Raw genomic sequence first — 27331 nt, 5'->3', positions numbered from 1 at the left:
TCAGGAAGCCCGTTAAAAAGGTTTAAATTTAAAAAAACTTCTCTTTCTTCTTTTTCCTCCCTCTCTTCCTTCTTCTTCTTCTTCATCATCATCATCTTCTTCTTCTTCTTCTTCTTCTTCTTCTTCTCTCTCTCTCTCTCTCTCTCTCTCTCTCTCTCTCTCTCACTCAAATTTTATATTTCGTCCTTATATCTCTTCTCTTTTTCTTCTCTCTCGCTCTCCTCTTTTTTCTTTTTTTTTTCTTCTTCTCTCTTTTAATTTTGATATTGCCTCTTTATCTCTCTCTCTTCTCTTTTCCTTCTCTCTCGCTCTCCTCTTTTTTCTTTTTTTTTCTTCTCTTTTAAATTTTATCTTTCCTCTTTATAATCTCTCTCTCTCTCTCTCTCTCTCTCTCTCTCTCTCTCTCTCTCTCTCAAAGTATATGAAAAACTCTATTTTTAAAAAATTAATTAAAAAAGATTTAAAATTTATTTAATTAAAAGAAGAGAAAAAAAACAGACTTTAAACTAAGAGGTTTGATTTAATTAAAATTGAGAGAGAGAGAGAGAGACTAAAAGAGATTATTTTTAAAAAAATTAAAAATATTTAATTAAAAGAGAGAGAAAATGAGAATTTTAAATCGAAAAGTTTGATTTAATTAAAACTAAAAAAAAGGGAGAAGTGAAAGAGAGAGAGAGAGAGAGAGAGAGAGAGAGAGTGAGTGAGTGAGTGAGTGAGTGAGTGAGTGAGTGAGTGAGAGTGAAAGTTTTGATTTAAAAAGGGGGAGAAAGAGACGCTTCATAAAAGTTTGATTTAGGAGAGAGAGAGAGAGAGAGAGAGAGAGAGAGGTTTAATTAAAAGGTCTCTTCGGAGACGTCTGATAAAATTGGAACGATACAGAGAAGATTAGCATGGCCCCTGCGCAAGGATGACACGCACAAATCGAGAAAAAATGTTTAATTAAAAAGGTGAGGTTTGGGAAGGAGGTTGGTTCGTGGATTTTCGAAACTACAACAAAAATAATAATGTAGTATAGATGAAAAACCTACTCAAATAAAGTATATCTTACTTCAATTAATTTTTCATGTGTCAATTGTTTTGATCTTATGACATTAGTTTTGATTAGTTTTTACTATATAGTTAAATATATAATTTTCTAAATTTTATTTTGATAACTAACAGTTATAAATCTCTCTTTTATATGATTAATTTAAAGGCCTTTTTAGAATTTGAGTATTGTTGACATTATAATGATAAGACATTGCAACTAGTTACAATGCTCTATAGAGTCACTAGCCCAAACATACTTATAATTAGTGATACAAAGGTAGCTATGAAAAAATGACTTTATTATAACATAATTTACCTCAAAGAAATCCTCGCATATATTTTATTGATCTTGTGATATTACTCAGTTAGATTTTGCCGCATGATCAGACGTCTCATTTCTTAAGAACTCATTTTTAAACATGTATCTATATATGTATTTTTAAATATAAAGTTAAATTGATTTAATGTTCTATGCTAGCTTATAGTTCAAACCTAAACATAACTAGAGTGATGAGAAAGTAAATGAATCTAATGCGCTACTTTTGCTTCTTTGTAACTTCAACTAAGAAATCTATATTTGGATATTGAACAAATTCAACACCAAAAATATCTAATAATGATCATGGAAAGAACTTCGACCGTACCTAACTAGTTCACTTAAGCAAATCCCATGCAACACATGAAGTGATCAAGTTTATGGATAAGAGCCAATTCAATATGGACATGAATTGTATGCACAATTCAAGGTTGTTATTGATGAATGGACTAAAGCAAAGAATGATATCATTTCATTTTCATCATTAGTGCCACACCAAATGATAAATGATCAAGACAAGATATATTCACTCTTCAATCACTCCTTATTTCAAGACACCATCTATTATATAGATATTCTCACCAAGTGCTTCAATTCATCCATCTATACATTGAATAGCTCGCAATTATCAAAGTTGAAGCAAACTCCTTTGGTCTCTACTCTGAAAAATATGGAAGCAATACACCCACAAAAGCTATATTTTTCCAATAAATGATGTAACAAAGCAATGATTCTATATGGACATGATTTTGACTCCCATAATAAATACATCTCCTATCTCAAGGACTTTCATAAATTGCATAATTATGAAATATATGCTTATTAGAATTCAAAGTGTTTTCTACTTTTACCTTAAATGTTTTTTTAAACGGCACCAATATCGACGAGACTCTACTCAACTTCTTTTCTTCTTTTAGTAGCTTGCCACAAGAGCTGGGAGTTACAAGGTTGTCATAAAAGATGGGAGTTAATCACATGCTAATCCCAAGCTTGGAAAAACATATCCGGCTGGAATCTGTATCCAAGATGCTCCTGTATATATGGTCAATGTATGCATGGCCAGTTGCTTATGAGAAATGGATTCTCAGATGTCAAGGCAGAACTACACTACTGAAAGAATCTTGCAAGTGTATTATGCACCTAGCAACCTAGGCACACCTGCATATCAATGGATGAGGCTGAACAACAATGCACAAGGCTGATCTGCTGTGCAGAGCAGGTAATCTAGGAATCTGAGATGACAGGACATTGAGTACAATCAAAGAGAGCGAAAGTACATGGTAGCCTGGGTGCAATCTACCAGGGATAGAAAGCAGCCTTTTTATAGGTTGGAGGAAGAAGCTGACCTACCGCTGGCTGGTAATTGAGACATATTGGTCTGCATGGGTCACAAGAAGCATGAATGCTCAGCTTCAGCCACTGAAGACAACACACAGCCACCTTGGACACCAAACTTTTCAGTAATCCATGTGAACTTCATCCGTTAACATTAACCTAGCATCAACACTTCAAGTTGCATAGAAAATGGCTAATTGCATTTATACCAGCATCATTCACTCATCAAATTCACTGTCCAAGTTGTAAGCATCTTCAGCAAAATTTCTATGCTTATTTTTGCAGATGGCTGGCAGCAACATCTGACATTTCCCAAAAACCATCTAATTGTGTTCCTTTGGCCAAGCATTCCATATACAACTCTCCACCATGCTTGCATAAAACCTTTCTCTTAGCATTGTCAAAACCATCCCTTGCCAATGTAGGTGATTCAAACTTTCAACGGTTGCAGACTGGCAACCATTTCCTTTCAAACTTAAACCTTTTGAGACCACTTTGCAACATTTTAAGCCAAAAAATTCAGCTTGTATGGACAAACTCATTTTGCAAATGCTTTAAGTATGAACACTGTTGTACCTTTCACCTTTTCCACCATTTCTGGTTGATGAACTAACAACCTGCAAGTTATTTTTGCTCCAATCTCACCAGGTGTTGAAAGGCCAGTCTTCCAAGCTCCACATTTCCCCACAATTGGCAGGCAGTCAGCACAATATGCCACACAATAAGATTAGCAGGAAACGGCATCTCCTCAATCAGTGCCACCGCCTTGTGTAGGTGCCCTGCACGAGCAAAGAGATCAATCATGCAAGTGTATTGCTCTAAAGTGGGAGTGATGTCATATTCTGTGCCCATAGACTCAAAGTACCTCTGCCCCTCATCCAGTAAACCTGCATGACAGCATGCACTTAAAAGAATATTGAATGTGATACAATCTGGCTTTATACCTCCCCCTATCATTTTATCAAATGAGGAGAAAACATGTTCTATTTCACTATGCACGGCATATCCTGTGATGAGTGCATTCCATGAAACTATGTCCTGGACAGGAAGCTTGTCAAACACACATTGAACTTCTGCAAGCTGACCACATTTGCCATACATATCCATCAGTGCAATGCCAACATGATCTTTCTCCAACAGACCCTGTCTCACAATCTCAGCATGTACTTCTTGGCCTTTCTCAGTAGCTCCCAGACTACCACAGGCTTTCAAGATGGAAGGTAATGTAACTGCATCTGGGGAGATGCCCTCAAGTTGCATCCTTTCAAAACACTTCAGTGCCTGCTCTCCAAGCCCACATTCAGCATATCCTGAAATTAATGCACTCCATACAACGACATCTCGAACTCGAAGCTTGTCAAATACTTCTTGTGCTCTCGCAAGTAGGCCACATTTAGTAAACATGTCTAGCAATGCAGTATCAATGAGAAGACTTTTACCCAGCAATTCCTCTCTAACAATCTCAGCATATATTTCTTCCCCCTTGTCTGCATATCCTAAGCTGCCACAGGCTTTCAAGATGCAAGCAAAGGTGACTGCATCTGGAGAAAGGCCCTCAAGTTGCATGCTCTCAAAACAATTCACTGCTTGCTCAGCATGCCCTTGTTGCACATACCCTGCAATAAGCACACTCCATGTAACTACATCCCGAACTGGAAGCTTCCTACACACCTTTTGAGCTTCTGCAAGCAGGCCAGACTTGGCATACATATCTACCAATGCATTTCCTACAACAATATCCTTCTCCAACAACCCCTCTCTGATAATCCGAGCATGAATTTCTTGGCCCTTGTCTGCAGCTCCAATGATCCCGCAGGCTTTAAGGATGTAAGTAAAGGTGATAGCATTTGGCAAGCAGCCCTCATGTTGCATTAGCTCAAAACACTCCAGTGCTTGCTCACCATGCTCTTGTTGAGCATATCCTGCGATTAGTGCACTCCATGTGACCACATCACGAGCTGGCAGCTTGTCACATACTTCCCGTGCATTTGCAAGCAGGCCACATTTGGCATACATGTCTACCAATGCAGTACCAGCAACAACATCATGTGCCAATAAATCCTCTTTAACAATCTCAGCATGAATCTTTTGCCCCTTGTCTGCAGCTCCAATGCTTGCACAAGCTTTCAAGATGCAAGTGAAGGTGACTGCATTTGGAGGGACACCCTCTAGCTGCATCTGCTCAAAACACTTCAATGCTTGCTCAGCATGTCCTTGTTTAGAATAACCTGTGATAAGGGTACTCCATGTAACTACATCTCGGGTTGGCAAGTTGTCACACACTTCTTGTGCTTTTGCAAGCAACCCACATTTAGCATACATGTCCACCAACACACTGCCAATAAGGACATCTTTACCCAGCAAGCCGAATCCAACAATCTTAGCATGCATGTCTCGACCCTTGACTCCAGCTAGGGTGCTACCACAGGCTTTAAGAATGCAAAGATAAGTGACTGTATTTGGAGAAACACACTCAACTTGCATTTGCTCAAAGCAGTCCAGAGCTTGCTTACCACACCCATGCTGAGTAAGTCCTGCTATTAGGGCATTCCAGACAACAACGGGGCGGATCAAAAGCCTCTCAAACACTTCTTGTGCTTTTGCAAGTGAGCCACATTTGGCATACATATTTATTAAGGCACTGGCAACATACGAGTTTCGCTCGAGCAATCCTATTCGGGCAACATCGGCATGTATCATGCTACCTCTGTCCAAGTCGTTTTCCTTGCTGCAAAGCTTTAATAAGGCCACAACGGCGCGTGGCCGAGCAGTATCGTGTTGCATTCTGTCTAGTCAAATGCTGAAGGTAAGCATCAATCTCTCCTTTTTTCTCTTGGTGTGCTTTATGATGTAACGCATTCTCCTTCTTCCAGGCCGTCTTCTAAGACACTGCAAATTCTTCATCTTCATGTTGGGTCGGTCTATTTCAGGGGAGAAGTTCAGGTCGTCTCCTAAGGCACTGCAAGTTGTTCATCATCTTCATGTTGGGTCCGTCTTTTCGATGGCTGCAAGTGTCCTGTTGTGGAGTTTTTCTCCGGCAAAGATTATTATCTGACAGTCTTGCAATTGGTATAATGAACATCCACACTCAGGGAAGAAATACACAGAATACACAAGGGGGGTCTGTAGGGAAGGGAGTTACCTGACTGTAGTTTCCGCTTGTGAGACCATGGGACAGTTCTTGTACTCTTCTGTGTCTTGAATTCGTCTTTGATATGTCATGTGGGCGATGGGAGAGAACTGGCATTTCTCTAATTCTGAGGGTCTCTGCTGAGGGCAACAATGTTGAGCCAAAAGTTAGAGAACATCAAATATTGGGTGCACTAATATTTGATGCACTATGCCTAGATTCTCCTTGCACTTGTGTTCTTTTGTGGGTGCTTTGTACTGAGGTTCAATATAATACCTTCTGGTGGGTGGAAGATGTAAACCTTTTTTTTGGATTAATTTAATATAATACCATATTATTAAAAAAAAACACAATTCATGTCACCGGAGGGTTGGACGTTGATATAAAAAACATAATAAGTTTAGCAATTTAGACTAATACAACTTTGAAGACATGAAAATGTAATATATGGGAATGTGGCACTCACTCATATAATATAGCGAGTGGAAGAAGACCAACATTAGTAGAATCAAGTCTAACCTATCTCCAAAGAACCCTTACGATGATTTCTCAAAGGTTATCAAATACAATTATATTTAATCGCAATTTTTATTCATGTTGAGCCTATCATAGCATATATATTATCCTCACATTGAGCCTATCATTTAATGGTGATTTTTACTCACATTGAGCCTACAACATTACATGTATTTGACAACCCATAAACTATATTGAGAATTTCTCCTCCTCCTCCTCCTCCTCCTTCCTCTCTCTCTCTCTCTCTCTCTCTCTCTCTCTCTCTCTCTCTCTCTCTCTCTCTCTCTCTCTCTCTCTCTCTCTCTCTCTCTCTCTCTCTCTCATATTCAATAATTAATAACATATATACATAACTATATAAGTATACTACATTAACAGAAATACAATCACACATCTTTTATTAATAATTATCAAAACTTTAATAACTAATAACTAGTATCCAATCAATTCTATTATTTTATCATTATACATACTAACGTTAATTATATATTAACACATATACATAAAACATAATATGTATATACATTAAATTATTTATAAATAATTTTATACATGTGCAATATATATGTTTTATGGGCAATTAATTAACGTATTAATAGTTAATGATTAATACTCAATTAATTATGTTAATGTATTAAAACTATGATTAATATGCATAATTATTGAATAAACATAGAATTAAATCACACGTAACATTATTATTATTATTTATTTTACATATAACATATAATATTACACACACACACATATATATATAATAATTAATTACATTAACCTATTAATTTATATGCACATTATTCAATTAATGTACAATATCATCATCATCATCATCATCATCATACTTAGTTATAATTATATGCATACATGTTAACTATTTTTATATATATTAATAATTATAATACGCATATGAAAACACAATATAAGTATTAATTATAAATAGACGTATTAATTATAAGCGAAGTACACAATAAGTATGTGAATCACACACATATATACATTCTGTGTGTGTGTGTGTGTGTGTGTGTGTGTGTGTGTGTGTGTGTGTGTGTGTGTGTGTGTGTGTGTTTTTTAATGCTCACTCACTTTGCATTTGTCTATATGTGTGTTTAATATATGTGTCTATTTGTGTGGTCTCATAAATGTGTGTTTTCTCTCTCGCTCTCATCATTTTTATTTTCTCTGTATTATTTTTATTCCTCCTATCTCTCGATTTTCTTCATCTCACATGTGTGTATGTTATATACCCATTATGTGTCGCATATTATACATGTGTGTGTATGTGTGTGTGTGCGTGTGTGTGTGTGTGTTATAAATGTGTGTCCATTCTCTCTTCTCTACTTTTTCTCTCTCCATATTTTCTCTTACATATATATGTTTAGATGTGTGCAAGTGCATATGTGCTTTATACATCTGTATCCATTTGTGTAGTCCCATAAGTACGTGTACTCTCCTATATATATATATATATATATATATAAACTCCTCTTATATACAAAAAGATAATAGTTGTATTAATAAATATATTCGATATACACTTTGTGCACACACACGAGTTAAAAAAGATTCAACTAGGTTATTACTTCCATAACCCTAGCCAAATCTCTTTTCCCAAACTTTCCCAATATACAAGCTATACCCCAAAATTGTTTTGCTTAATGCTATGTTCTTCTCAAACACTAATTTCAACCTAGCTTCCCATATTGCTTGGAGAGTGAAAGCTCTAAAAGTCTAATATGCCACTTCCTTGTAGTTATCATATGCTCCTAGGCTACCAAACATGAAAATCCGTTTTCTCTTTTTCATTTTATTGGATACCAAAATGAGGTAGGACCTCTTGCCATGCTCTGATTGCAATGCATCTATTATTTACAAGAAGATTTTATATTTACTTAATTTTGATGATTTTCTTTGTCTATTTGTTCGCTGGTGTACGATCGTGATAAGGAATTCAATGATCATACATAAGCGAACAAACTCTTATAGCTTCAAGTCGAATTACTTTGTCTGTTTGTTCACTACATAAGAGTTTGTTCACTGTTTGTTCAAGAAGAATAGCGACACTATCAAGGAATTCAATGATCAAAAATGTGAAGGAAAAGGGAGATATCTCATGCATTTTGTTTAGTAAGAGAAGCAACTCATAGCAGGGTAACACTAAGAGAGAGCAAAGCTTGAAAAGAGAGAGTTTTTGGAGGTCTTTTATGGATTGATCTACACTAGATCACTGTTGTAATACAGGGTATACATGCTGAATATTGCAATCCATAGCTTTCTTTATCTAGGTGTAATAAGGTATACAAGCTGAATACTACAAGGTATGCAGGTTGAATATTGCAATCCATAGCTTTGACAATCCAAGCTCTCTTGATCCAGGTGTCTTCTCTTATCTCTAACTATCCCGATGAGTCATACTATGGACAGATTTGAAGATTTTTGGACTTACTAGTGAAGGTCTTGATGTAACAATTTATTTTGGGTTGAAATGAGTATCTTTTGAAAGCTCCAATATAGAGCTTTTGGATTTATGCAGGCTGCTTTGTCTTGAATGAAATCTATGTATAAATAGGTTTTATTCTTAGCAAAGGGGTCTATGTCTTAATTTTGGATCATATGTACAGTAATTAAATTTATGTATACATGGTATCTCTAAGCTATCATCTCAGACTAAGCTATTCTCTCAATAAAATTATCTTGAGCTACCATCTCAAACTTATTTGAATTGGATTCATGTGTATTGTATAAGATCTAAATCAAAGACTCTTCTATAGCTAGGTTTTTGGTATTTATTGTGTCTCTATTGTAGGATACATTCTTTCTTTCTGAGATTTCTTATCTCTCTTCTCTATCACTCTCTTATCAAATCCTTGTGATTAAGCCCTTTCACTTAAACCCCCATCCCTACCCCAACAATGGTTCCTTCAACTAGCAATTGTTGTTGAAGTTATGAGATTGACTAGATTATTGTCCATGAAGAATCTGGGCATGGTTTGGAATTCTTTCTCCACATCATGGGTATAAGAAATAGCATCATGAAGAGAAGTGGGAGTTCAACTTAGCTTAGACACTGAATTGAAGATCATATTCGTATTTGCGTTATAGTGTGCTCTCCAAAACTTCCTTAAGTATGTGCAACAAGAAAGGTCATTGTCATACTATATTAGTATATGTAGCCATGTTATCACCTTCTTGCCACATCAAATTTTTATTCATTGAAGTAGCCATTGAAATTGCTCAATCAAGACAAAATAGTTTTTCCATCCTTTTTACAATCAAATTTTTACTCCTTGTCCAGTCATCGAACTAATTCATAGACAACTTAACAAGTGTCAATAAGAGTACAAGTGAACTCCCTAGAAAGGTATACTCTTTCATTATTGGACATGATACCACATGGCATCCACCCCCTAAACCTATACATGCTTTGGCACATGCCACAATACTCAATCTCAATGTTAGTGCTTTTTAGTTAGTACTTTTCACCCACTATGATTAGTCACTCCCTACTCTCAAAAACTTGTCAATTAGGATAGCTGTGTATAAAATTACTCATAACTTTCCCACTGTAACTCGGATTGCTAAGTACTATCACCCTAGTTCTAAAGTATAACTTCCTTGAAGAGACCAAAGTCAAATCTTGTAAGCTGCTGCCCAAAAGAATTATGTACGACTTGTTGTCCTGTTTTTATGTGTGTAGTCCACTACAAACATCAACATTCCAAAGCATGTATCTCCCACGCACTTACTTGGTTGGCTACCAAACTTGGTAGGGATCTTCCTTAGGTATGAAAGTATACCTTGTATGTGTTGCACATCATCAAAGTCTCCCCAATCAACATCAGATTTTAGAACATTGAAGCTATCCAATATTGCAAACTACCACAACCTATTTTGCAACTCGTATGTACATTACTTATATACAACACTCTTACTATAGCCACTCTAAACCTACTTGTTCTCCAACATGTTCTAAAATCAACACCAAATTTTAGAACGTTGAAGCTATCCAAAATTGCAAACTGCCACAACCTATTTTGCAGCTTATATGTACATTACTTATATACAACACTCTTATTGTAGCCACTCTAAACCTACTTGTTCTCCAACATGTGCTAAACTTCTTAGTCCTCAATAGGTCCAAAGCATTTTTCTTCTTCATCTTCATCATCTTCTTTATTGTTCTCTTGATTTTTTTCTATATTGTCATTAGTAAGCTCAATGTCCTATTTGTCCCCTTGATTATTTTCTATACTATCATTTGTCAGCTGAATGGCATGTTTGTCCTCTTCATATGTGCTTGAATCTCATCTCTTAAATAGTTTGATCCTCTTTCGTACAACTAGAATCTTCACATTTGTACCATCCAACTCACAAAAAGGATAGGTAGCATTGTTGTATACCCAATTAACAATGTAGAGACCAAACCATCTCTTAGAAACCTTCCTAATGGTACTATGCTAATTGTCCAAGCTACTATCATATACAAGTACCCAATCTCCATCTTCAATAGTTCTTAGTCTAAGTATATGCTTTTTGTCAAACCTCTCTTTGTTTTGAAATGTAGTTGCCCTCAATCTTTCTACTGCAATCTCTACATCTTCTAGCCTTTCTTTTCAACTGATGGATCCTTAGAGCTAGCTGTTCTTCTCTAATCATCCCATCCTCCCATGGCAAGACACTCCATGTAGTAGCTACTTCTTCTATTGGCATGGTCATCCTTTGCCCATACATAATTTGGCATATATCCTATCGTGGAGCTATATGTGGTACAATTAGCCCATAATGCATGTGGAAGCAATTGTGGCCACTTTCTAAATCTACCTTTGCGTGCCTTTACTAATACCTTGGCAAATGGAAGATGCCCTCTCTCTTTGCATGCCACTCTCTAACTCTGCCTCTCCATGCCCTTGCTAATACCTTGGTAATTGAAGGATGCCCTCTCTCACTTTTTTCATTGCCTTCTAGCTTATAACTTGATGTCAATGCAAGTTCGATTCCCATTTTGGAGAAGAATTCCCTAGCCTCATCAGCATTAAGTTCTCCTCTATTTGCAATAATCTTACTAACACATCCATAGTGCCAAAACACTTCCTCTAATAGAAACCTACTTACATCATTTGTAGCTTTGGTTCTCAAGGCTCTTCCTTCAACTTGATTAGCAACGTCCCCATGAGCAAGCACAATATACCTCATTTGCCATAGTCCTATAGGCATGCAACCCATTTATAATGCATTGATAAAGGATAGGTAGGTTGTAAACTATCTCTATGTATTCATCAAATAGACAACCATTTAAATTATTGTAGAGGCAAACTCTTATAGCTTCAAGTCGAACAAACTCTTATGTAGAGAACAAACAGACAAAGAAATTCAAGCAGAGGCAAACTCTTACAGCTTCAAGTCAAACAAACTCTTATGTAGCTATAAAAGTTTGTTCATTGGTGTTCAGTGTTTGTTCGCTGGTGTATGATCATTGAATTCCTTGATAGTGTTCGCTGATTATGTAGCATAGAGGATACACTTGACACTACCGGGTATGAGGATAATCACAACCTTTAGTAAGGGTGACCTCATCAAACCTCAGGGAAAGACAAGGAACATTATGACATATCAGGCAAGCTTAGTAATGAGAGCAAGGACTTGTTGAAAGAGTTGATAGAAGCGCATGTTGAATAGAGAGAACCAGTGAGTGAGGCCATGCTTGAAACAAGGTCATGTGACAATGCCAAGGATGGGCTTTGGACTTACAAATATCATAGAAGACCGCAAAAGAAGCCCAAGCCTTATAGACGAAGGTATCGATGGAGAGCCAGCACAACGCTGCAATGGATATCCAAAGTGTTGCTACATGCTCAAGGGTATTACGCAGGTAATAGATGGACTTGGGTACCAAAACCCCCTGTTAAACCACCTATGTCAACTGAAGGCTAGGACGTATCAAGAGCAAAGAAGAATAGGAGGAAATCTAAACAAAAAACCAAGTCTCGAGTCAAAAACATTGGAGTGACTAAGCCCCTCACGATTGAAATCAAGAAACCAAACGAGACTATTAGAAGGGTAGATCCTCAACCAGCATGCTTAACAAGCAGATATCAGGTGTAACCATCGAGTGTGCACAAAAGCCACTAGTGTCCAAGGAGCCTTTGACTTCCCAAGAGGATAATGAGCACCACAGGTGCAATGTTGCTCATGATAAGGCTAATTGCTCAACAAAGCAAATGATAGAATCATCTAACAGCCATGAGCAAATCTTCCAACCACTCCATATACTTTTGAAGTATTCCAGATCATGTATGTAGCTGAGGCCTACTCTTGTTCTTCAATTTTAGTCCGTGTATTGGTCATTTTTCATTCATTTTCCCATTTGCAAAGCTATAAAAATAGAGTAGTACTCTATTCTATCCATCCTTTTCGAGTCTTTCAAGTTTGTTTTTGAGGACAAAAAATTTTGGGAAGGGATGGATTGTAAGAAGCTGGGAATAAGGATTTAGTGTAAAAAATAGTATTGATACTATGCCATGTCACACTGACATTGGTATAAAAGGAGAGGACATGTAATTTTTCACATCTTTTGACACATTAATACAATTACTATCCTTCTCTTCCATCTTGCTCACAGCTTCCATGGCTTCTCTTTCTTTCCTGTCTTTCCTCTCCAAATCTAGTCTTTCTCTCTCCTTGTCACTCTCTTTCTCTCTCTTCTGCGGTCTTCTCTCTCCTCTTTTTTCTCTCTCTAGTTCTCTCTCTAGCACTTGGACACCTAGTTAAAGGTTGATATTCTGTGTGTGTGTGTGTGTGTGTGTGTGTGTGTGTGTGTGTGTGTGTGTGTGTGTGTGTGTGTGTGTGTGTGTGTGTGTGTGTGTGTGTGTGTGTGTGTGTGTGTGAAGCCAAATGAGAAAAAAATACAAGAGGAAACTTTAAAGTAGCATGCTTTTTTGTGATTTGAATTCAGATTCAATCATGCAATCAAGATTGTATTATTAATGTCATAATCACAAGTATACTAGTTAAAAATAGGCATTTTAATAAAAATTTATAATTATAGATGTTTATATATTTTAAATAATTTTTTTCTTTTTAAAAAATAGAAGTTTTGTTACGAAGGCTTTACTCCTACTAGTCTAGAGCACTCTCTCTATATATATCATAAAAGATAGTTTTGAGGCCTCAAAACTCCCCAAATGGACAAAGGAAGAGGCAAAAAAGGGAATAAAAAGATCATATAGCAAACCAATAAAGTAGAAAAAGTATCATATAATTATGTGACTACTTCAAAAATGGCTAGTCTTATGAAGCATAGTAGAATGTAAAGCTAAGTTAAGCCTAGAAGGAGCAATACACAACACTATAAGTTCTAATAAAATGGCAAAACAAAGGACTAGAATACATAAAGGAGAAGGTGGACCAATTTGAAGAGAGAAATGCTAATATCATGCTCAACTTGGCCACTAGACTAGCTCAATCAAAATGAGAAATGAACCTAGAAAATAAAAGCACTAAAGTGGTAGAAGCAGTGATGCAAATTCAATAGCAAAGTTTTGCCAACACTCTCCATAAGGTGTTGCATAGTGTGAAGAAGACTCCATTAAAAACATTAAAAGAAAGTTGTAGATCACCAGAGGGACACTCAAACAAAGCTTGGAAATAGAAATACCATGGCCAAAGTACAAGATGACAAAGGATAATTTTCTAATATGGTTAAGGGAATATGGACTTTTCACAAAAGATTTAAGAATGATTGGCCTCCTAGCAGCCAAAAACGTGATTCCGACTATAGAAGAACCACCACCCTCACCTCCATCATTCAAAGTGGAATGGGATCCAATAGAAACTACATAGCCAATACTATAGGAGTCAGAACATACTATAAGTGCTCAATACAAACCTATCCCTTGGAAATAATGACGAAATCCAAGAAAAAGAGAGAAGAAAAAGTGGAAAGCATTGGGAGAAAATTCACTACCTCCCGTGAGCAAGTGCATGACCCACCTTTTTCATAACAAGGGGAATACAACCCTATTAGTCGAGATTGCCTTAATCTTCAATGTCAATGCCCATAGGTCAAAAGACAGTCCTAAATTTTGAGAGAAGGACTTGGCACCATACTTGAAGTGGTTTGTGTCAAACTTTTCATATGGTCCCAATCCTATCTTTGTCACCACATGCAACTACATGCAATTGCTCCTCCAATTATTGAACCACAAGAAAGCAACAGAGGAAGAGGGCCCACACGGACTCTTCTTCAACATTAATGTATGTATTGACAGATATGCTATTGTGAGGCTACTCCTTTGGACAACTTTATTGCTAGCCTATTGTCTCAAGTTACTAGAAGACATGAATGCCAGTAGATTTACAAGTTGTAGCCACTAGTTCCTCCATTGGTAGTAAGAATAGCACTAAGAGGAGCAGAGCCTACACTGAAACATCACTATGAAGAGAAAAGAACCAATGAAACAATGGACAAAAATAGAATAAAGAAATGAAAAAATAAAAGGAAATAAAAGAGAGCAAAAGCTCCATCATGGAACACACACCCACCGTCACATCACCTAGGAGCCCTCAAGTTTGGATGTGCCCTATGACCTCAATCAGTGATCTCCACTTCCAAACCCCTAGCCTCTTCCCCCAAAGCATAGACTCAAGGCTCATCAAGGGCAAGACACCCCAAGGCCACCTAGTTAACCTATCACATGTTGAGCATTACATATTAACTCCCCTCGTACCAAACAACTAGATCATCGAGTGTGGGACAACACTCAAAGCTTGTTTAAGGTTTGATCCATCTCCCAATCGCACTTACACTTGCACAAGTATTTATAGTACAATAAGATAGATACACACCCCTATGGAGTGCACATCTTTCTACTGCATGACTATGACACGAAGTGGGCATGATCAATCCAACAACATTGATGGCCCTCACAATTCTACTTCTTCTCTTCTTTCCTGCAACTATGAGTTAAATCCTAAAGTCTTAATCAAGAAATTGATTTCTTCTATGGCAATGATAACTCAAACTATAAGATCATTCCCCATTACCACCCTCTTTATATCCCACCAACACTAGCCTACACAATGCTACCCACCAGGTCACAGAGTGCTATGGGACTAGCACTTGTCAAGGAGGGGGATAATATCAACTTCTTCTTGGAAAGGTGAACAAAAGAGTTCAAAAACCAATTAGCCAGAAAAACAAAAGTACAAGATGTGGAAATGGACACAAAGGTAAATTTTGACACAAATACAAATTTTGGGCACTTGTAATTTTTTAAAGGATATTATGTTGTATTTCTTTTTTTAAATAGAGTCCTGCTTACTCCTAAGTAAATTGTAATACATTTCTGAGTGAGGTGTCACAAGCATGGAGCTTTAACTTACTAAAAACCAAAAAAGTTTGACTAAAATTTAAAAGTATGCATAAAACAAGAGGTGTCCAATTTTAGATCAAAAAGAGAGTAGTGTGTCCAAAAATCAAGCCCATGTATAGAAACCAAAAAATGAATGGTTAAGCTTATTCTTGCGGTGTGCAATCTTGGAGAGCTCTCTTCTTACTTCTATCTTCTTGCTTGTGTGGAGAGTGTGAGAGAGAGGGAGGAAGGGGGAGAGCATGAGGAAAGGTGAGGGACTTGTGTATGAAGCTCTTTATCTCTTCTTTCTTCTTCTCTCCTTCTTTGCAAAGCTTAGAGTGATTGAAACTATGGAGATGGAGTGTGCTTGAGGAGCATTGAGTGAATAATGGAGCCATTGAGGAGCCTTTGTAGATAGACTACAATGAAGAGGTAAATCGGTGAGTTCACTATGGTATTTGTGAGAGTGTAATATGATTATGTGACAAGTAGCCATAACCACATTGCTTGAAGTTCTTGAATGAATAAGCATTCCATGAAGTCTCGTATTGAGCTTGGGAGTGCTCCAACAATAAAGGTGGGAGTTACCAAGGACCCCTACTTTGGATCCTAAGAACTACTCCTAACCTTACATCCTTATCATATTCTTAGAGAGAACATTCTTAAATAGGAATATTCTAGAATAGTCCTAGAAGAAACATTTTAGAGCATTCATAAAGGTAGTATTCTAAAATATTCGTAGAGGGAATATTCAAAAATACATTTGAAGAAAATAATTTGAAACATGTTCTAAATATTATTAAAATATTTTTAAGATAGTATCTATCATTGGCACGAAGGTCATTCATTCACCTAATCATAGGTAATCTAGCACATTTTAAGCTCTTCATCTACAATCTATTTAGAAAGCCATCTAAGCTTGATTATGGAAGTGTATGGGTGGAGAAAGGCATCAATGTATTATTTTGTTTGCAAATAAAGAAATATCAATTATTTTCTAATTTAATATGTGTTCTCTATCCTTTCCTTAGATTTTATCCATTGAATTGTATAATTTTATAATGGTTCCTTGGCATCTAGTGTGTGGTGACATTAAAACTTGTCCATGTCCCCCTTTACTAGCATCCCTTTACTAGCATGTGCAACTAGTTTTGAGCTTGTTATTACTAGACCATGCATCCTACCTAAAATTCTAGTTTTGGTATCCATTTTCAGTTTTCTCTAAGAAAATAGTGAAATTAAACCTCCATGTGAATAGATTCATAACATAATCAGACATTGGCTTTAAGATCTTAGAAAGATTGATATAATATCCTAACTTAAGAACATCAAATATTGACATAAACAAAGAACATAGCTCTTAACTTAAACACATTGAATATTAATATAAACAAAACATATATTGCACTAAAATTGTTTTTGCAAAAGAACTTACATAAGTAGACAAGTTTACTTATTATTTTGTATAAAATAATAGTTGAGTTTTAAATGAGTAAGGTGACATGATAAGTCAATCGTTTTGGTGAAGGATGAGAAGAAAACCCCTATATCTTATGAGTAAAACAAAAGACACAATGATACAAAACTAAGCAAAGACCTTGCATGAAGAAGCAATAAAAGGCAAGATTTTTAAAGAAAAATATCTTACATAGGGGAGATAAGTTTGAATATCATTTCACATAGAAAAATAGAAATAAATCTAGTGAAATAGAATGAGACCTAGATTTGACAAAAGATGGAGAGAACTCAAGTTTCTTTTGATCAAAGTAAAAGGTATAGTAAATTTATAAAAAGATATTGTGAGAAAACTTCACTTAACTATATGTTAGTCTAGTGAAACTATATATTAAGAATAAAAATGAGAGAAATCAATAGTGTCTTGATATGTTTAAGTAAGATATTTATTGTTTTGAATTCTTGCAACTCTAGCACCCACTTGAGAATTCCCTTTCTTGGTCTCATATATTGCATTACATTAGCTAACATTGTGATGAAGAATTCAATACAAAGAACTTTCTTTGAAAAAGAAAAGGATTAAGCTTTCTATACGTTAAGACTAAAAGCCTAACTTAATACCCTAGGTCTAAACAAAGCACATGCATACTATAAGCAAAAATCTCTAACTAGGGCAATTTTGAGCGACCAAGTGAAGAGCATTCAATTTGACTAGTTCCAATAAGAAATATGAGCGAAGGATGCCATTTTTTCTTATATTGATAGAATAAGTAGACAAAAGTTAAGATCCCTAAGCATGATGATTCCAATAGATCAAATGAAGAGCATTTAATTTGACTACTTCTCGTGGAAACTACCTCCTCTCTAGTGCACAAAGCCAACCATCTCCAAGAGTGGAATTTTCCAATGGCCAAATAAAGAGCATTCAACTTGATTAGATCCTTTAGAAACTACCCCTTATGCAGCAAATGAAGCCAACAAAAAAGGGGCAAGTGGAAACTTCTAGGGTAGTTCATTGCAAACTAGCTTAGGGGTGGGGTTTGCATTTTTAAAAGCTCATAACTTTCACATCTAGTTTCAAAACATAGTCATTCAACCAATCAACACAAAGAGAAAGAACCATTTGAGCACATTTATGAGGTTAAAATATTTACATCATATGAGTTTGTGAATTTAAAAAAAAAAGATAGTACTATTTAAATTTATGTCTAATGAATTTTTTACTAACATGTGCTTCACCCCCATAGTTTATTGATGACTATGGAGAGAGAGCCTCTCACATTAGATGTGTCATTCTTGAGAATCAATGGTTTCTCCCATAGTTTATTAGAATGTTGGTCAATACACTAGATGCAATCAACTTATGGATCCTTTCCATAGTTTCTAAGGGAAGTTGGATTTTACAACAAAAATTGTACAAATCATAAAGGCTCATTAAAAATGTAAAAACTGTAACTAATATGACCAACATGTCTATATCAAGCTAAAAAGGCAAGTAAAAAGAATTTATGTTTGAAGCAATCAAATACTTGACAATGAAATTATTGGTCAACATGGTATCTACTTAAGGAATTAAGTTTAGAGGTTTGGCCTGATATCTTCCTTTATGTAGATAAAACTTATTGTGTAATGTCTTTGGAATAATGTTGCTTATATTAGCCTATGATGTTAGTTTTGTAAAATTATTAGAAAGGCTTTGCTCCCTAGTTTGAGTTTCTTAACTATGGCTATGCTCACTTTGTGTTTATGTTTATATCATACTCATGTTTCTTTTTAGCTAGCTTTCTCTCATGTCTTTCCATGCTTTAAAGTCCCACAATGCGCATGCTATCCACAATACTTTGGTGATTCTATCTAGGTTCATACATCTAGTCCTAGAGGAATGGATGCCTTGTAATAAAACTAAGAGCTTAAATTCAACAAAGTCTCTATGAGATACTTGAAAAGAGAAGAGAAACTTATATGAATTTGTCAGAACTTCTTAGCAATGATTGAGAAATGTAGTGAAATTAGGATAAAATTGGCAAATCTTAACAAACAATATCTCTTTGGCTCCTTGTGGAAAAACTTGTGTCTCTCTAGGAAGAGTTATATGTCTTTTAGGTATTGATGGGTTGTTTATATAGACAAAGAGGTTCTCCTTTTTTCGAGCTCTACTATGGCCATCTTTTTAGCATTTTGAAAAAACTTGGCTCAAAATAGTGTGTTGCACACACTTTCACTTTCTTTTTGGACCATGCTTTATATATGAAATTTTGATTTTGGCCCACAATGAACCTCAAGTTCACCTAAACTTAGGATCTTTTCTCTCATTTACCACTAGGTGCTTGAAATACTAAGTCTAATATTATAGCTCTAATACATCTCATTCTTCCTATTTTCTATGTATTCTAAGTTGCATTCTTACAAAATAACTTGTTAAACAAATTAAACTTGCTCATGTATAACATAATAAAACTTGTTCAAGTCCAATGTTCTTAATACCTTTTGTTATTATAAGCACTAAATATTACATAATGTTAAGGAAGAAAGATAGGTGCATTATAGGAAACCTAGTAGAGGTTCCCACATAAATCAAAAGAAGAATGAAAATTATAAATAGTCTTTAGGAAGTTTCAATTCTTCTTAAGATTGTCCTTTAGAAAGCTGATCTCTTTTCTATTAATTTCTTGTCTATTTTGGTATGCCAATTTTCTTTTCTTTGATTGTGAACAATGAAATTGAAAAATAGGAATGAACAAGACCCTATTGTAATAAGGTCCCCAAATTATGTCTAGATGGTTCAAGTCTATTGGATGATGGGGGTAATGTCTATTGGAGTCCTAATATTGTGGCTAAGAGTTGGAAAAAACTAATGGACTTGACCTAACACCCTACCATATTGTATAGGAGAATAAGAAAATTAGGCAAGGTAAACTAAGTCATAAATGATGAATAAATAAGGTCCTATGTGGTGGATGTGATCCTAGATCATCGATGATCATGAAAATCGATGGCATGTTTGATCAAATGTTATTTAAGGGATTATTGTAAGGAATCCTATGATTAAGGACCTAGAAATGATAGAATTTGTTTTTACATGCTAAATTACATGTAGCATGCGTAGCATGACCTCTTTAGAAAAATAAAACTAGCTAGTTTGTGGGTGGAAAGTGGATGAGTGTGATCCCAATGATCCCATTCTATGGACGGGTAGACCTAACAATTCAAGTATCTTTCTAAAGGATACAATTAAAATATTACTAAGGTAGGGATCGAAAACCTAGTGTTGATCTTGTTTTAGGGGACCCTAACATTGGGTATGCCCTTATCGAGGGTTGATATGATTGTGTTTTTGGCTATTTTTTGTTGGATTTTTGGGTGATTTTTTGTATGATTTAAATGATGATTGATTGGTTTGGAAGTATTTGAGAGAGATTTAGATAAGGTTGAATAGGTTTGAGAAGCTTATGATGTTTTTTAGTGGAGATATGATCCCGATATGATGTGTTGAAAGGTTTTGTTGGAGTGCCTAATTGGTTTTGTTGAGCTTGTGTTTCCCTTTTGTATGAGAGGATGGAATGATGATTGATAGAGTTTAAGATTTTTTGGAAGCTTATTGAATGATTCTTGATGGTTTTGAATGGTTTTAGTTGAGCCAAATGCTTTCTGATGACTTTTTGTAGACCTTTTGTTGACCATCAAGAGAACCTATGTCTCTGTTATATTTTTGCTCAGTATGCTTCTGTAAGTGTTTGTGGGATGAATATATAGCTTGGGAAAGTTTTCTAATCTTGGGAAGAGACAAATACAAGTTCAAAATAGCTCAAAGAAGTGGAAGAAGTAGGTACTAAAGACTCAAGTAAAGACTGAAGTGATAGTGATATTAGTGAGCTTTCAAAGGACATTGTAGTGGCTCTGGTGACCTTTCATATCAGACATATCTCTTGGGAGGGGTATCCATGACCAAAGAGGGGTTATGGATTATTATTCTTGATTATTCAAATGTACGATTGAGAGAGAGCATGTGTGTAAGAGATAGCCAATTTTTCATGTAAAACAATGTGTCTGTGAGTGAGAGACTATGAAGCTAAGATGAATACTATGAAGACTATAAAGCTAAGGTGAATACTATGTGATGATTTTCATTCAAAGTAGAGTATTCCTTTGTGTTCTCTTTTTCTTTTGATGAAGAATATGAAGAATGTGTTGAATTTTTGTTTTGATGAATCAGTGGGAGAATTATTATATGATGTTGTGTGAAGATTTTAGAAGATTAGTGTTGTTTTTTCTTCTTGTGGTTGATTAAAATATGACCAACATGCTTGTTGATGATACAAGATAGATTTTCTTGTAGTATATTCCCCGTTTTGTTGTTGGTATTCCTCTTGGGACTCCATGTTTTTGGTGCACATCAGAGCCAAGGAAATTCTCCATCAATAAGCACCAATAGAGGCTGAAAGTGGAAGAAGTGGCACTGTTGAAGAGGAAGAAAAGTAATGAAAGATTGGTGAATCCTGCAACTCTTAAAGAATTGGAGATCTTCATTGCCAAAGCCACTTTCTATAGGGAGTGCATCCCTCAATGGCGAAAGCATGTCACTATCTTGATGTGGGCTCTATATGACAGACTAATCCCACTATCTTATGAAGCTACAGAAAGTTATATCACAATAGCCAATTGTTTTCCACAAAACTGAAAAGAGAAGCAAAAATAGAGAGAATGACCATCCATGGAGATTTAGCCTTCATTGAAGAATTTCCAGACATCATCAAGTGTGGGAGATCATAAAGAAGCTTCAGGAGTCGTAGTCAATTGAAGTTTACAAGAACAAAAGGGAAAAGAGTTGGAATATGTTCATGGGTGCTCAACAGTAAGATACGTGGGATGCTTGGTGTACTGGAAACCTTCTGTTTGTCCAATTAGCAACCCACTAGAAGCTAGTAGATAGAGTGCTCTTCACAACCTATGCTATTGAAACCCTTCGAAGTTAGTATTATCAAGATGATGGCACTATAGCGATCCTTAGAAAAATGTGTTTTGATACCTTTAAAATCGAATATCTTACTCTCCGTATAGTGGAATGAAAGCTAAGTTCAGATACATTGAAAAGAAGGAAGTAGAGGAAAACTTGACAATAGGGTCCTCCAGAGACTAAAGCCCTTCTGATTTTATTATGTCAAGTATATACAAACTGGGTGGAACTAACTCCCTGATGAATGACATGATCAAGAGGAAAGCACTACAACGAGTCCAAAGATACGTGAGAAGAGAGAAGAAAAAAATCAAAGCTAAGAATAAACTAGCAAAGCAGAAGCCTCCTTTGACGCCCTTGTTGCAGAACTCTTTACAAAAGTCCCCATGGCGACTCAAGGTCCCCTTCCTAGCTAGATCCATCCTAGAAATATTGATGACAATCCAGTGAATGTAGTCTCATTGCCCATCTTTAAGGGAGAGTACAATGAAGACCTTGATCATTATGTAGCATTTCAGTGGTATAAGAGACAAGCAACAGGAACTTTTGGCACATGGGCTAGCCTGTCTTGCTAAATTCAGGCATGAAGGTTTTGAAGAGCAGATGCAAGAGAAGTTTATGAACTTAAGTCAATCTTCTAGTGTAAACGGGTGGAAGCATATGTCTCTAGAATGAAATCCATACTAAAGAGATAGACCAACCATCACTTGGACGAGGGCATCTAGAAGGGAGTTTTTCTTAGAGGCCTACAACCAGAAGTTCGTAAGTTTGTGGAATTGAGAAGATAAGTCAACCTGCAAGCTGCATGGAAGGTGCAAGACTGTATGATGAAGTTAAAGCAAGATTGTTGATGACCTCAGGAATGTTGGGGATAAAGGCACCTCCACCTAGCCGCCCATGTAATACTACACTGACAATACCCGCCACTGCACACTGCAAGAGCCAGGCGCCTGTCACAGTCACTTATTCTTTATTCTTTTAGTGACAGTTTGAATTAAGGAAGGCTCGGCCACACATTGTGGTTGTTGGAGTTCCCATTTCTTGTCTCTCTCTTTCTTGCACTTGCTCTCCCGCCATAGCTCTCGTGTGCAAGCTTCGATCCTTCTCACCTTTCAACTGATATCAAAGTAGGTCCTTTGCGAGCGCTTCCCAGCCTTCCGCGGAATCTACACGAGGTATGAGAGCTTGCTTCTCACTCAATTCTCAATCATTCTTTGATATGAACAGTAGGGTTTCATGAAGAGGTAGCCATAGCTTCCATCATTGAAGCTTGTTCTCTTCACCTCTTACTTGGACTTGTCCTAGGCTTGTGTAGGCCTATTTTAGGCTTTCATTGGGCTCTTGCTTATCCCCTACCCACCCTGATTTGGCCCCTCAAGTAAAGCAGCATGCTCACGTTTTATTTGCACCTGTTTGCAAAAATGACTCAAAAATCACTCTTTTTGTCATATCTCGGGCATTCGGAACCCGATTCAGGCAAGGTAAGAGTCTAAGTTGGGGTTTTGGCAAGTTCCAAACACGATGATGATGTTGGATTTGCCAAATTTTGATGATAGAATATTCTGCAACAGATTTCAGGTCTGAGACAGCATGTATTTGTATGCCTATGGCTTATGTGATGCTTCTACTAATGTCTATTGATACCGGATCACTGGTGGATGTTATGCCTCTTATGTGAGATGCATTTGGAGCTGATTTAGCTCAGCCATTGACTGTTTTGAACAGTGCTAGATCTAGCCAAAATAGGGCAGTACTTATCTCTTGAAGTCTATGCTTACCAGGATTGATCGCTTGATGCATATTGATGCTTGGATAATGTCTACATGTATGGACATGCTATGTTAATGGATTGCCATCATTTTGTTACTGATTTGAGGCATGAAATACTCAGTCTGGAGCAGTGAATGTCTGTTGTAAACAGTTGGGCTGAAGCTATTCTACTCATGTATGCTTATGCATATGCTATTCGGGTCATGTCTTGGAGATGTACATTGATGTATTGACTATCGAGGATTGGCGACACTGCTTCTTAATCATTGGTTGAGCTTGAGCTCCACTTTCCATAGTATTTGGATATTTATCTTGGATGTATCTTGGCACTTATCGGTCTATGCTTGACCACTTTGGATATGCACTTATGCTCATGTCACCTACGTATGCCAGTTACATTGTTTGAGCTTGGATGCTATTGGAGCTTTACTTGGGCTTGACATTCGATTGTCTAGAGCATATTTGGAGATTTATTGGCTTGCTAGAGTTTATTTTGGAATATACTTGATGTCTATGGATGAAACATATGGATGTCACACCGCCTCCATGTCCGGGATGTCTCATTGATGCTTGATCTTGGACACTTGTCTCACTGGTGCTTGTTCGAGCTTTGTTGCTTTATATTTACGGCCTTTGTGCCTATGGGAGCGTCTTTGGATGCTTGACAGACATTGAGCAGGCGGTCTATGCTATTTGAGCTTTTAAGACTATTTGGGATTTCTTACCCTTTGGGATGATGCATGGTTCATATGTCTTGGTTCCTTTCAATGCTTATGAGCTGACTCTTTGACTTGGGTCCCTTTCCTTGTGAGCTAACACCTACTTGTGTCAAGTCTTGGTAGTGGCAGGCACACTTTGCTCTGTTGACTGGGGGTGTGCCTACTCACTTTGGCAGATATTTCATGACATGTTTGGGTGTTGGATTCATGCTTATCGACTATCATGTGCCTATGTTATGCCCGCAGATGCTGGTTATGGTCTTGGAAGTATATGATTGACTTGGGATCCGCTTCTGGCACAATTAGCTCTCATTTACTTTTGAGCACTTCTCTGAGGGTAATGCTTACTATTTGATGCCATCTTGGTCATATTTGGTGGACAGGTGCTTCTCTTGGCAAAATCCACTCTTTCAACCAATTTTAGCAATGATTTTAGTGCATTTTCTGCTAATTACAGCAACCTACAATTTTGCCTTTTTGCATTGATTTGGGACAATATGACTAGTCATCTAAAAGACACAGCTCTCTTTAACATTGCCAAGTTGGATGGTACCAACTATGGGTATTGAAAGTCCCAAACATGGCAGGTTTTGGTGCAGAATTTGCAGATTAAACCCTTGCATTTCAAAGGTGTCAAACCTGAGGATATGGATGACGATGTTTGGATGGAAGTTGTTGAGCTATGCAAGTCTACCATTATTTTGTCACTCTCAGAAGAGGTCCATCATAATGTTGTTGAAGATGAGAATCAGAGTGCATGGGATTTATGGGAGAAGATTTAGGAGCTCTATGCGTAGCAAAGTCCTACATCATAGATGTATTGGTTGAAGCTGTTAATGGACCTTCACATGAAGGAGGGGACCTCCCTTACATCTCATTTGGGTCAGTTTCATGCTATCATGAAGAGTCTATTGTCACAGGGTATTGAGTTCAAAGACAACTTGCACCCGTTGTTTCTACTTGGCACCTTGCATGAATCATGGGATGTCTTCCATACAGCCATATGTACGAACAAGCTTGATGGGCTGAAAATCAAAGATGTTGAGAGTGCTTTATTGACTGAGGAAATCAACAGGAGAAACAATGATGCTTCCCGCTCTTCACATGCATTGACCATTAGAGGTGGCAAACATGGCAGGCATGATAATGATCATAAGGGCATGGACTCTCAGAAGTCCAGGTCCAAGTCACGTGGTCGCAGTAAGTCCCCCGTGGATGGAAGTCTAATCTTACCTGTCATTATTGTGGGAAAGCATGACATATTAGGCCGCAGTGCCATAAAATGCATGATGATAAGCGCAAGGAAAAGGGAAAAGAAAAAGTGCAGGAAATGTCTTCTGTGAGTGCAGTATTGTACCTGCAAAGTCCAGTGTGAAGATAGAAGAGGTTAATGTCATGCAGGTCACTTATTCAAATGATGATTACATACTTGCATCTTGGTGATGACAGGTCTCTTGACATTGTGGGCATTGGAGATGTTCGGATGCAGTTTTCTTCTAGCAGTTCTTTTGTTTTGCATGATGTGTGCCATGTACTTGCGCTAACTCGCAGCCTTATGTCAACTAGACAGCTTGATGATGCAGGGTATTTTGTGTATTTTGGAGACTCTGCATAGAAGATTACTCGTGGGCAGACTTGTACTTGCTAGAGGTGCCAAGTGTGGCAGTCTCTATCCCTTACTTGTATTAGGAGCTACATTGGATCATGTTTTGTCTATGGGTTCTATTCCCCATGTATCCCTTTGGCATGCTCGTTTGGGGCATATGTCTCTTAAAGGAATAAAAATGCTCCATGCTTTGCAATATCTTCCGCCTTTTGACTCTTTGAATTTTGATTCTTGTGATCATTGTTTGTATGGCAGGTAGACTAGAAATACGCATAAAAAGTCTGGTAGGAAACGCATGGGTGAGCCCTTGGCTCTTGTGCACTCAGATGTATGTGGGCCCATGCCCTGTCAGTCACTTGGTGGGGTGTACTTTGTTACTTTCATAGATGATTACTCAGGTAAGGTTTAGGCTTATCCCATAAAGAGAAAATCCGATGTCTTAGACACATTTCAGCATTGGCTTGCATTGGCAAAGAACCAGTCTAGAAAAAGTCTCAAATGCCTAAGGTCAGATAATAGGGATGAGTATGTATCACGTGCTTTTGAGCAGTTTTGTGATGAGCGAGATATTAAGCGTCAATTGACTACCCCTTACATCCCACCTCAGAGTGGTATGGTTGAACGCATGAATAGGACCATTCAGGAAAGGGTCCATAGCATGCTTAGCCAGGTTGGCTTACCGCAGCACTTTTGGGCTGAGGCAGTTACTACTGCACTGTATCTCATTAACAAGTCACCTAGCAGTGGCATTGACTTTCAGGTTGCAGAGGAGGTATGGGCAGGTAAACCCCCCTCTTATGATCATTTGCATGTCTTTGGCTGTGAGGCATTCTACCATGTGCCCAAGGACAAACACAATAAGCTAGATCCTAAGAGTGTCAAATGCATTTTCATTGGCTATAGAGATACAGGAGAGATGGGTTACCATCTATGGGATTTGCAAGCGTGGAAAGTGATCCGCATCCATGATGTCATCTTTCATGAGGAAAAAATGCATATGCAGTCTGAGAAAGTGGTTGAGGTACACAGAGTTATCTTTCAAGAGGAGTCCCCCTGCTCCCGTTCAGCCCACTCCACGGCCAACTAGACAGTGTACAGCATCACCTAATGCTCATTGCCCAGATGTTAGACATGCTAATGTTAGACAGGATGTC

General features: G+C 37.1%; 1 protein-coding gene and 1 non-coding gene across 4 annotated transcripts; one reads left to right on the top strand and one right to left on the bottom strand.

Annotated features, from left to right (window-relative positions):
• The first annotated feature begins 840 nt into the window (after positions 1-840).
• Positions 841-943, top strand: LOC148009141 (U6 spliceosomal RNA). Its single transcript, XR_015689867.1, has one exon. It is a non-coding gene; the product is annotated as a U6 spliceosomal RNA (small nuclear RNA).
• Positions 944-2211: 1268 nt separating this feature from the next.
• Positions 2212-6005, bottom strand: LOC148009140 (pentatricopeptide repeat-containing protein At2g39620-like). Of its 3 annotated transcripts, none has more exons than XM_087673771.1 (2): positions 5823-6005; positions 2212-5739 (listed from the first exon to the last, which is right to left on the bottom strand). In XM_087673771.1, exon 2 carries the CDS (start codon positions 5462-5464, stop codon positions 3305-3307), a length of 2160 nt encoding a protein of 719 aa, XP_087529897.1. In that variant the 5' UTR covers positions 5465-5739; positions 5823-6005; the 3' UTR covers positions 2212-3304. The 3 variants fall into 3 exon arrangements, with proteins under 3 accessions (XP_087529897.1, XP_087529895.1, XP_087529896.1); XM_087673769.1 differs by having other exon boundaries at positions 2212-5731; XM_087673770.1 differs by having other exon boundaries at positions 2212-5696.
• Positions 6006-27331: the final 21326 nt, after the last annotated feature.

This window comes from Lygodium microphyllum, unplaced genomic scaffold (genome assembly GCF_053477565.2).
Source record: "Lygodium microphyllum isolate KBCC unplaced genomic scaffold, Lygodium_microphyllum_v1.1.10 scaffold_37, whole genome shotgun sequence".
Lineage (NCBI taxonomy): Eukaryota > Viridiplantae > Streptophyta > Polypodiopsida > Schizaeales > Lygodiaceae > Lygodium > Lygodium microphyllum.
This window is presented reverse-complemented; position numbering and strand designations above follow the sequence as displayed.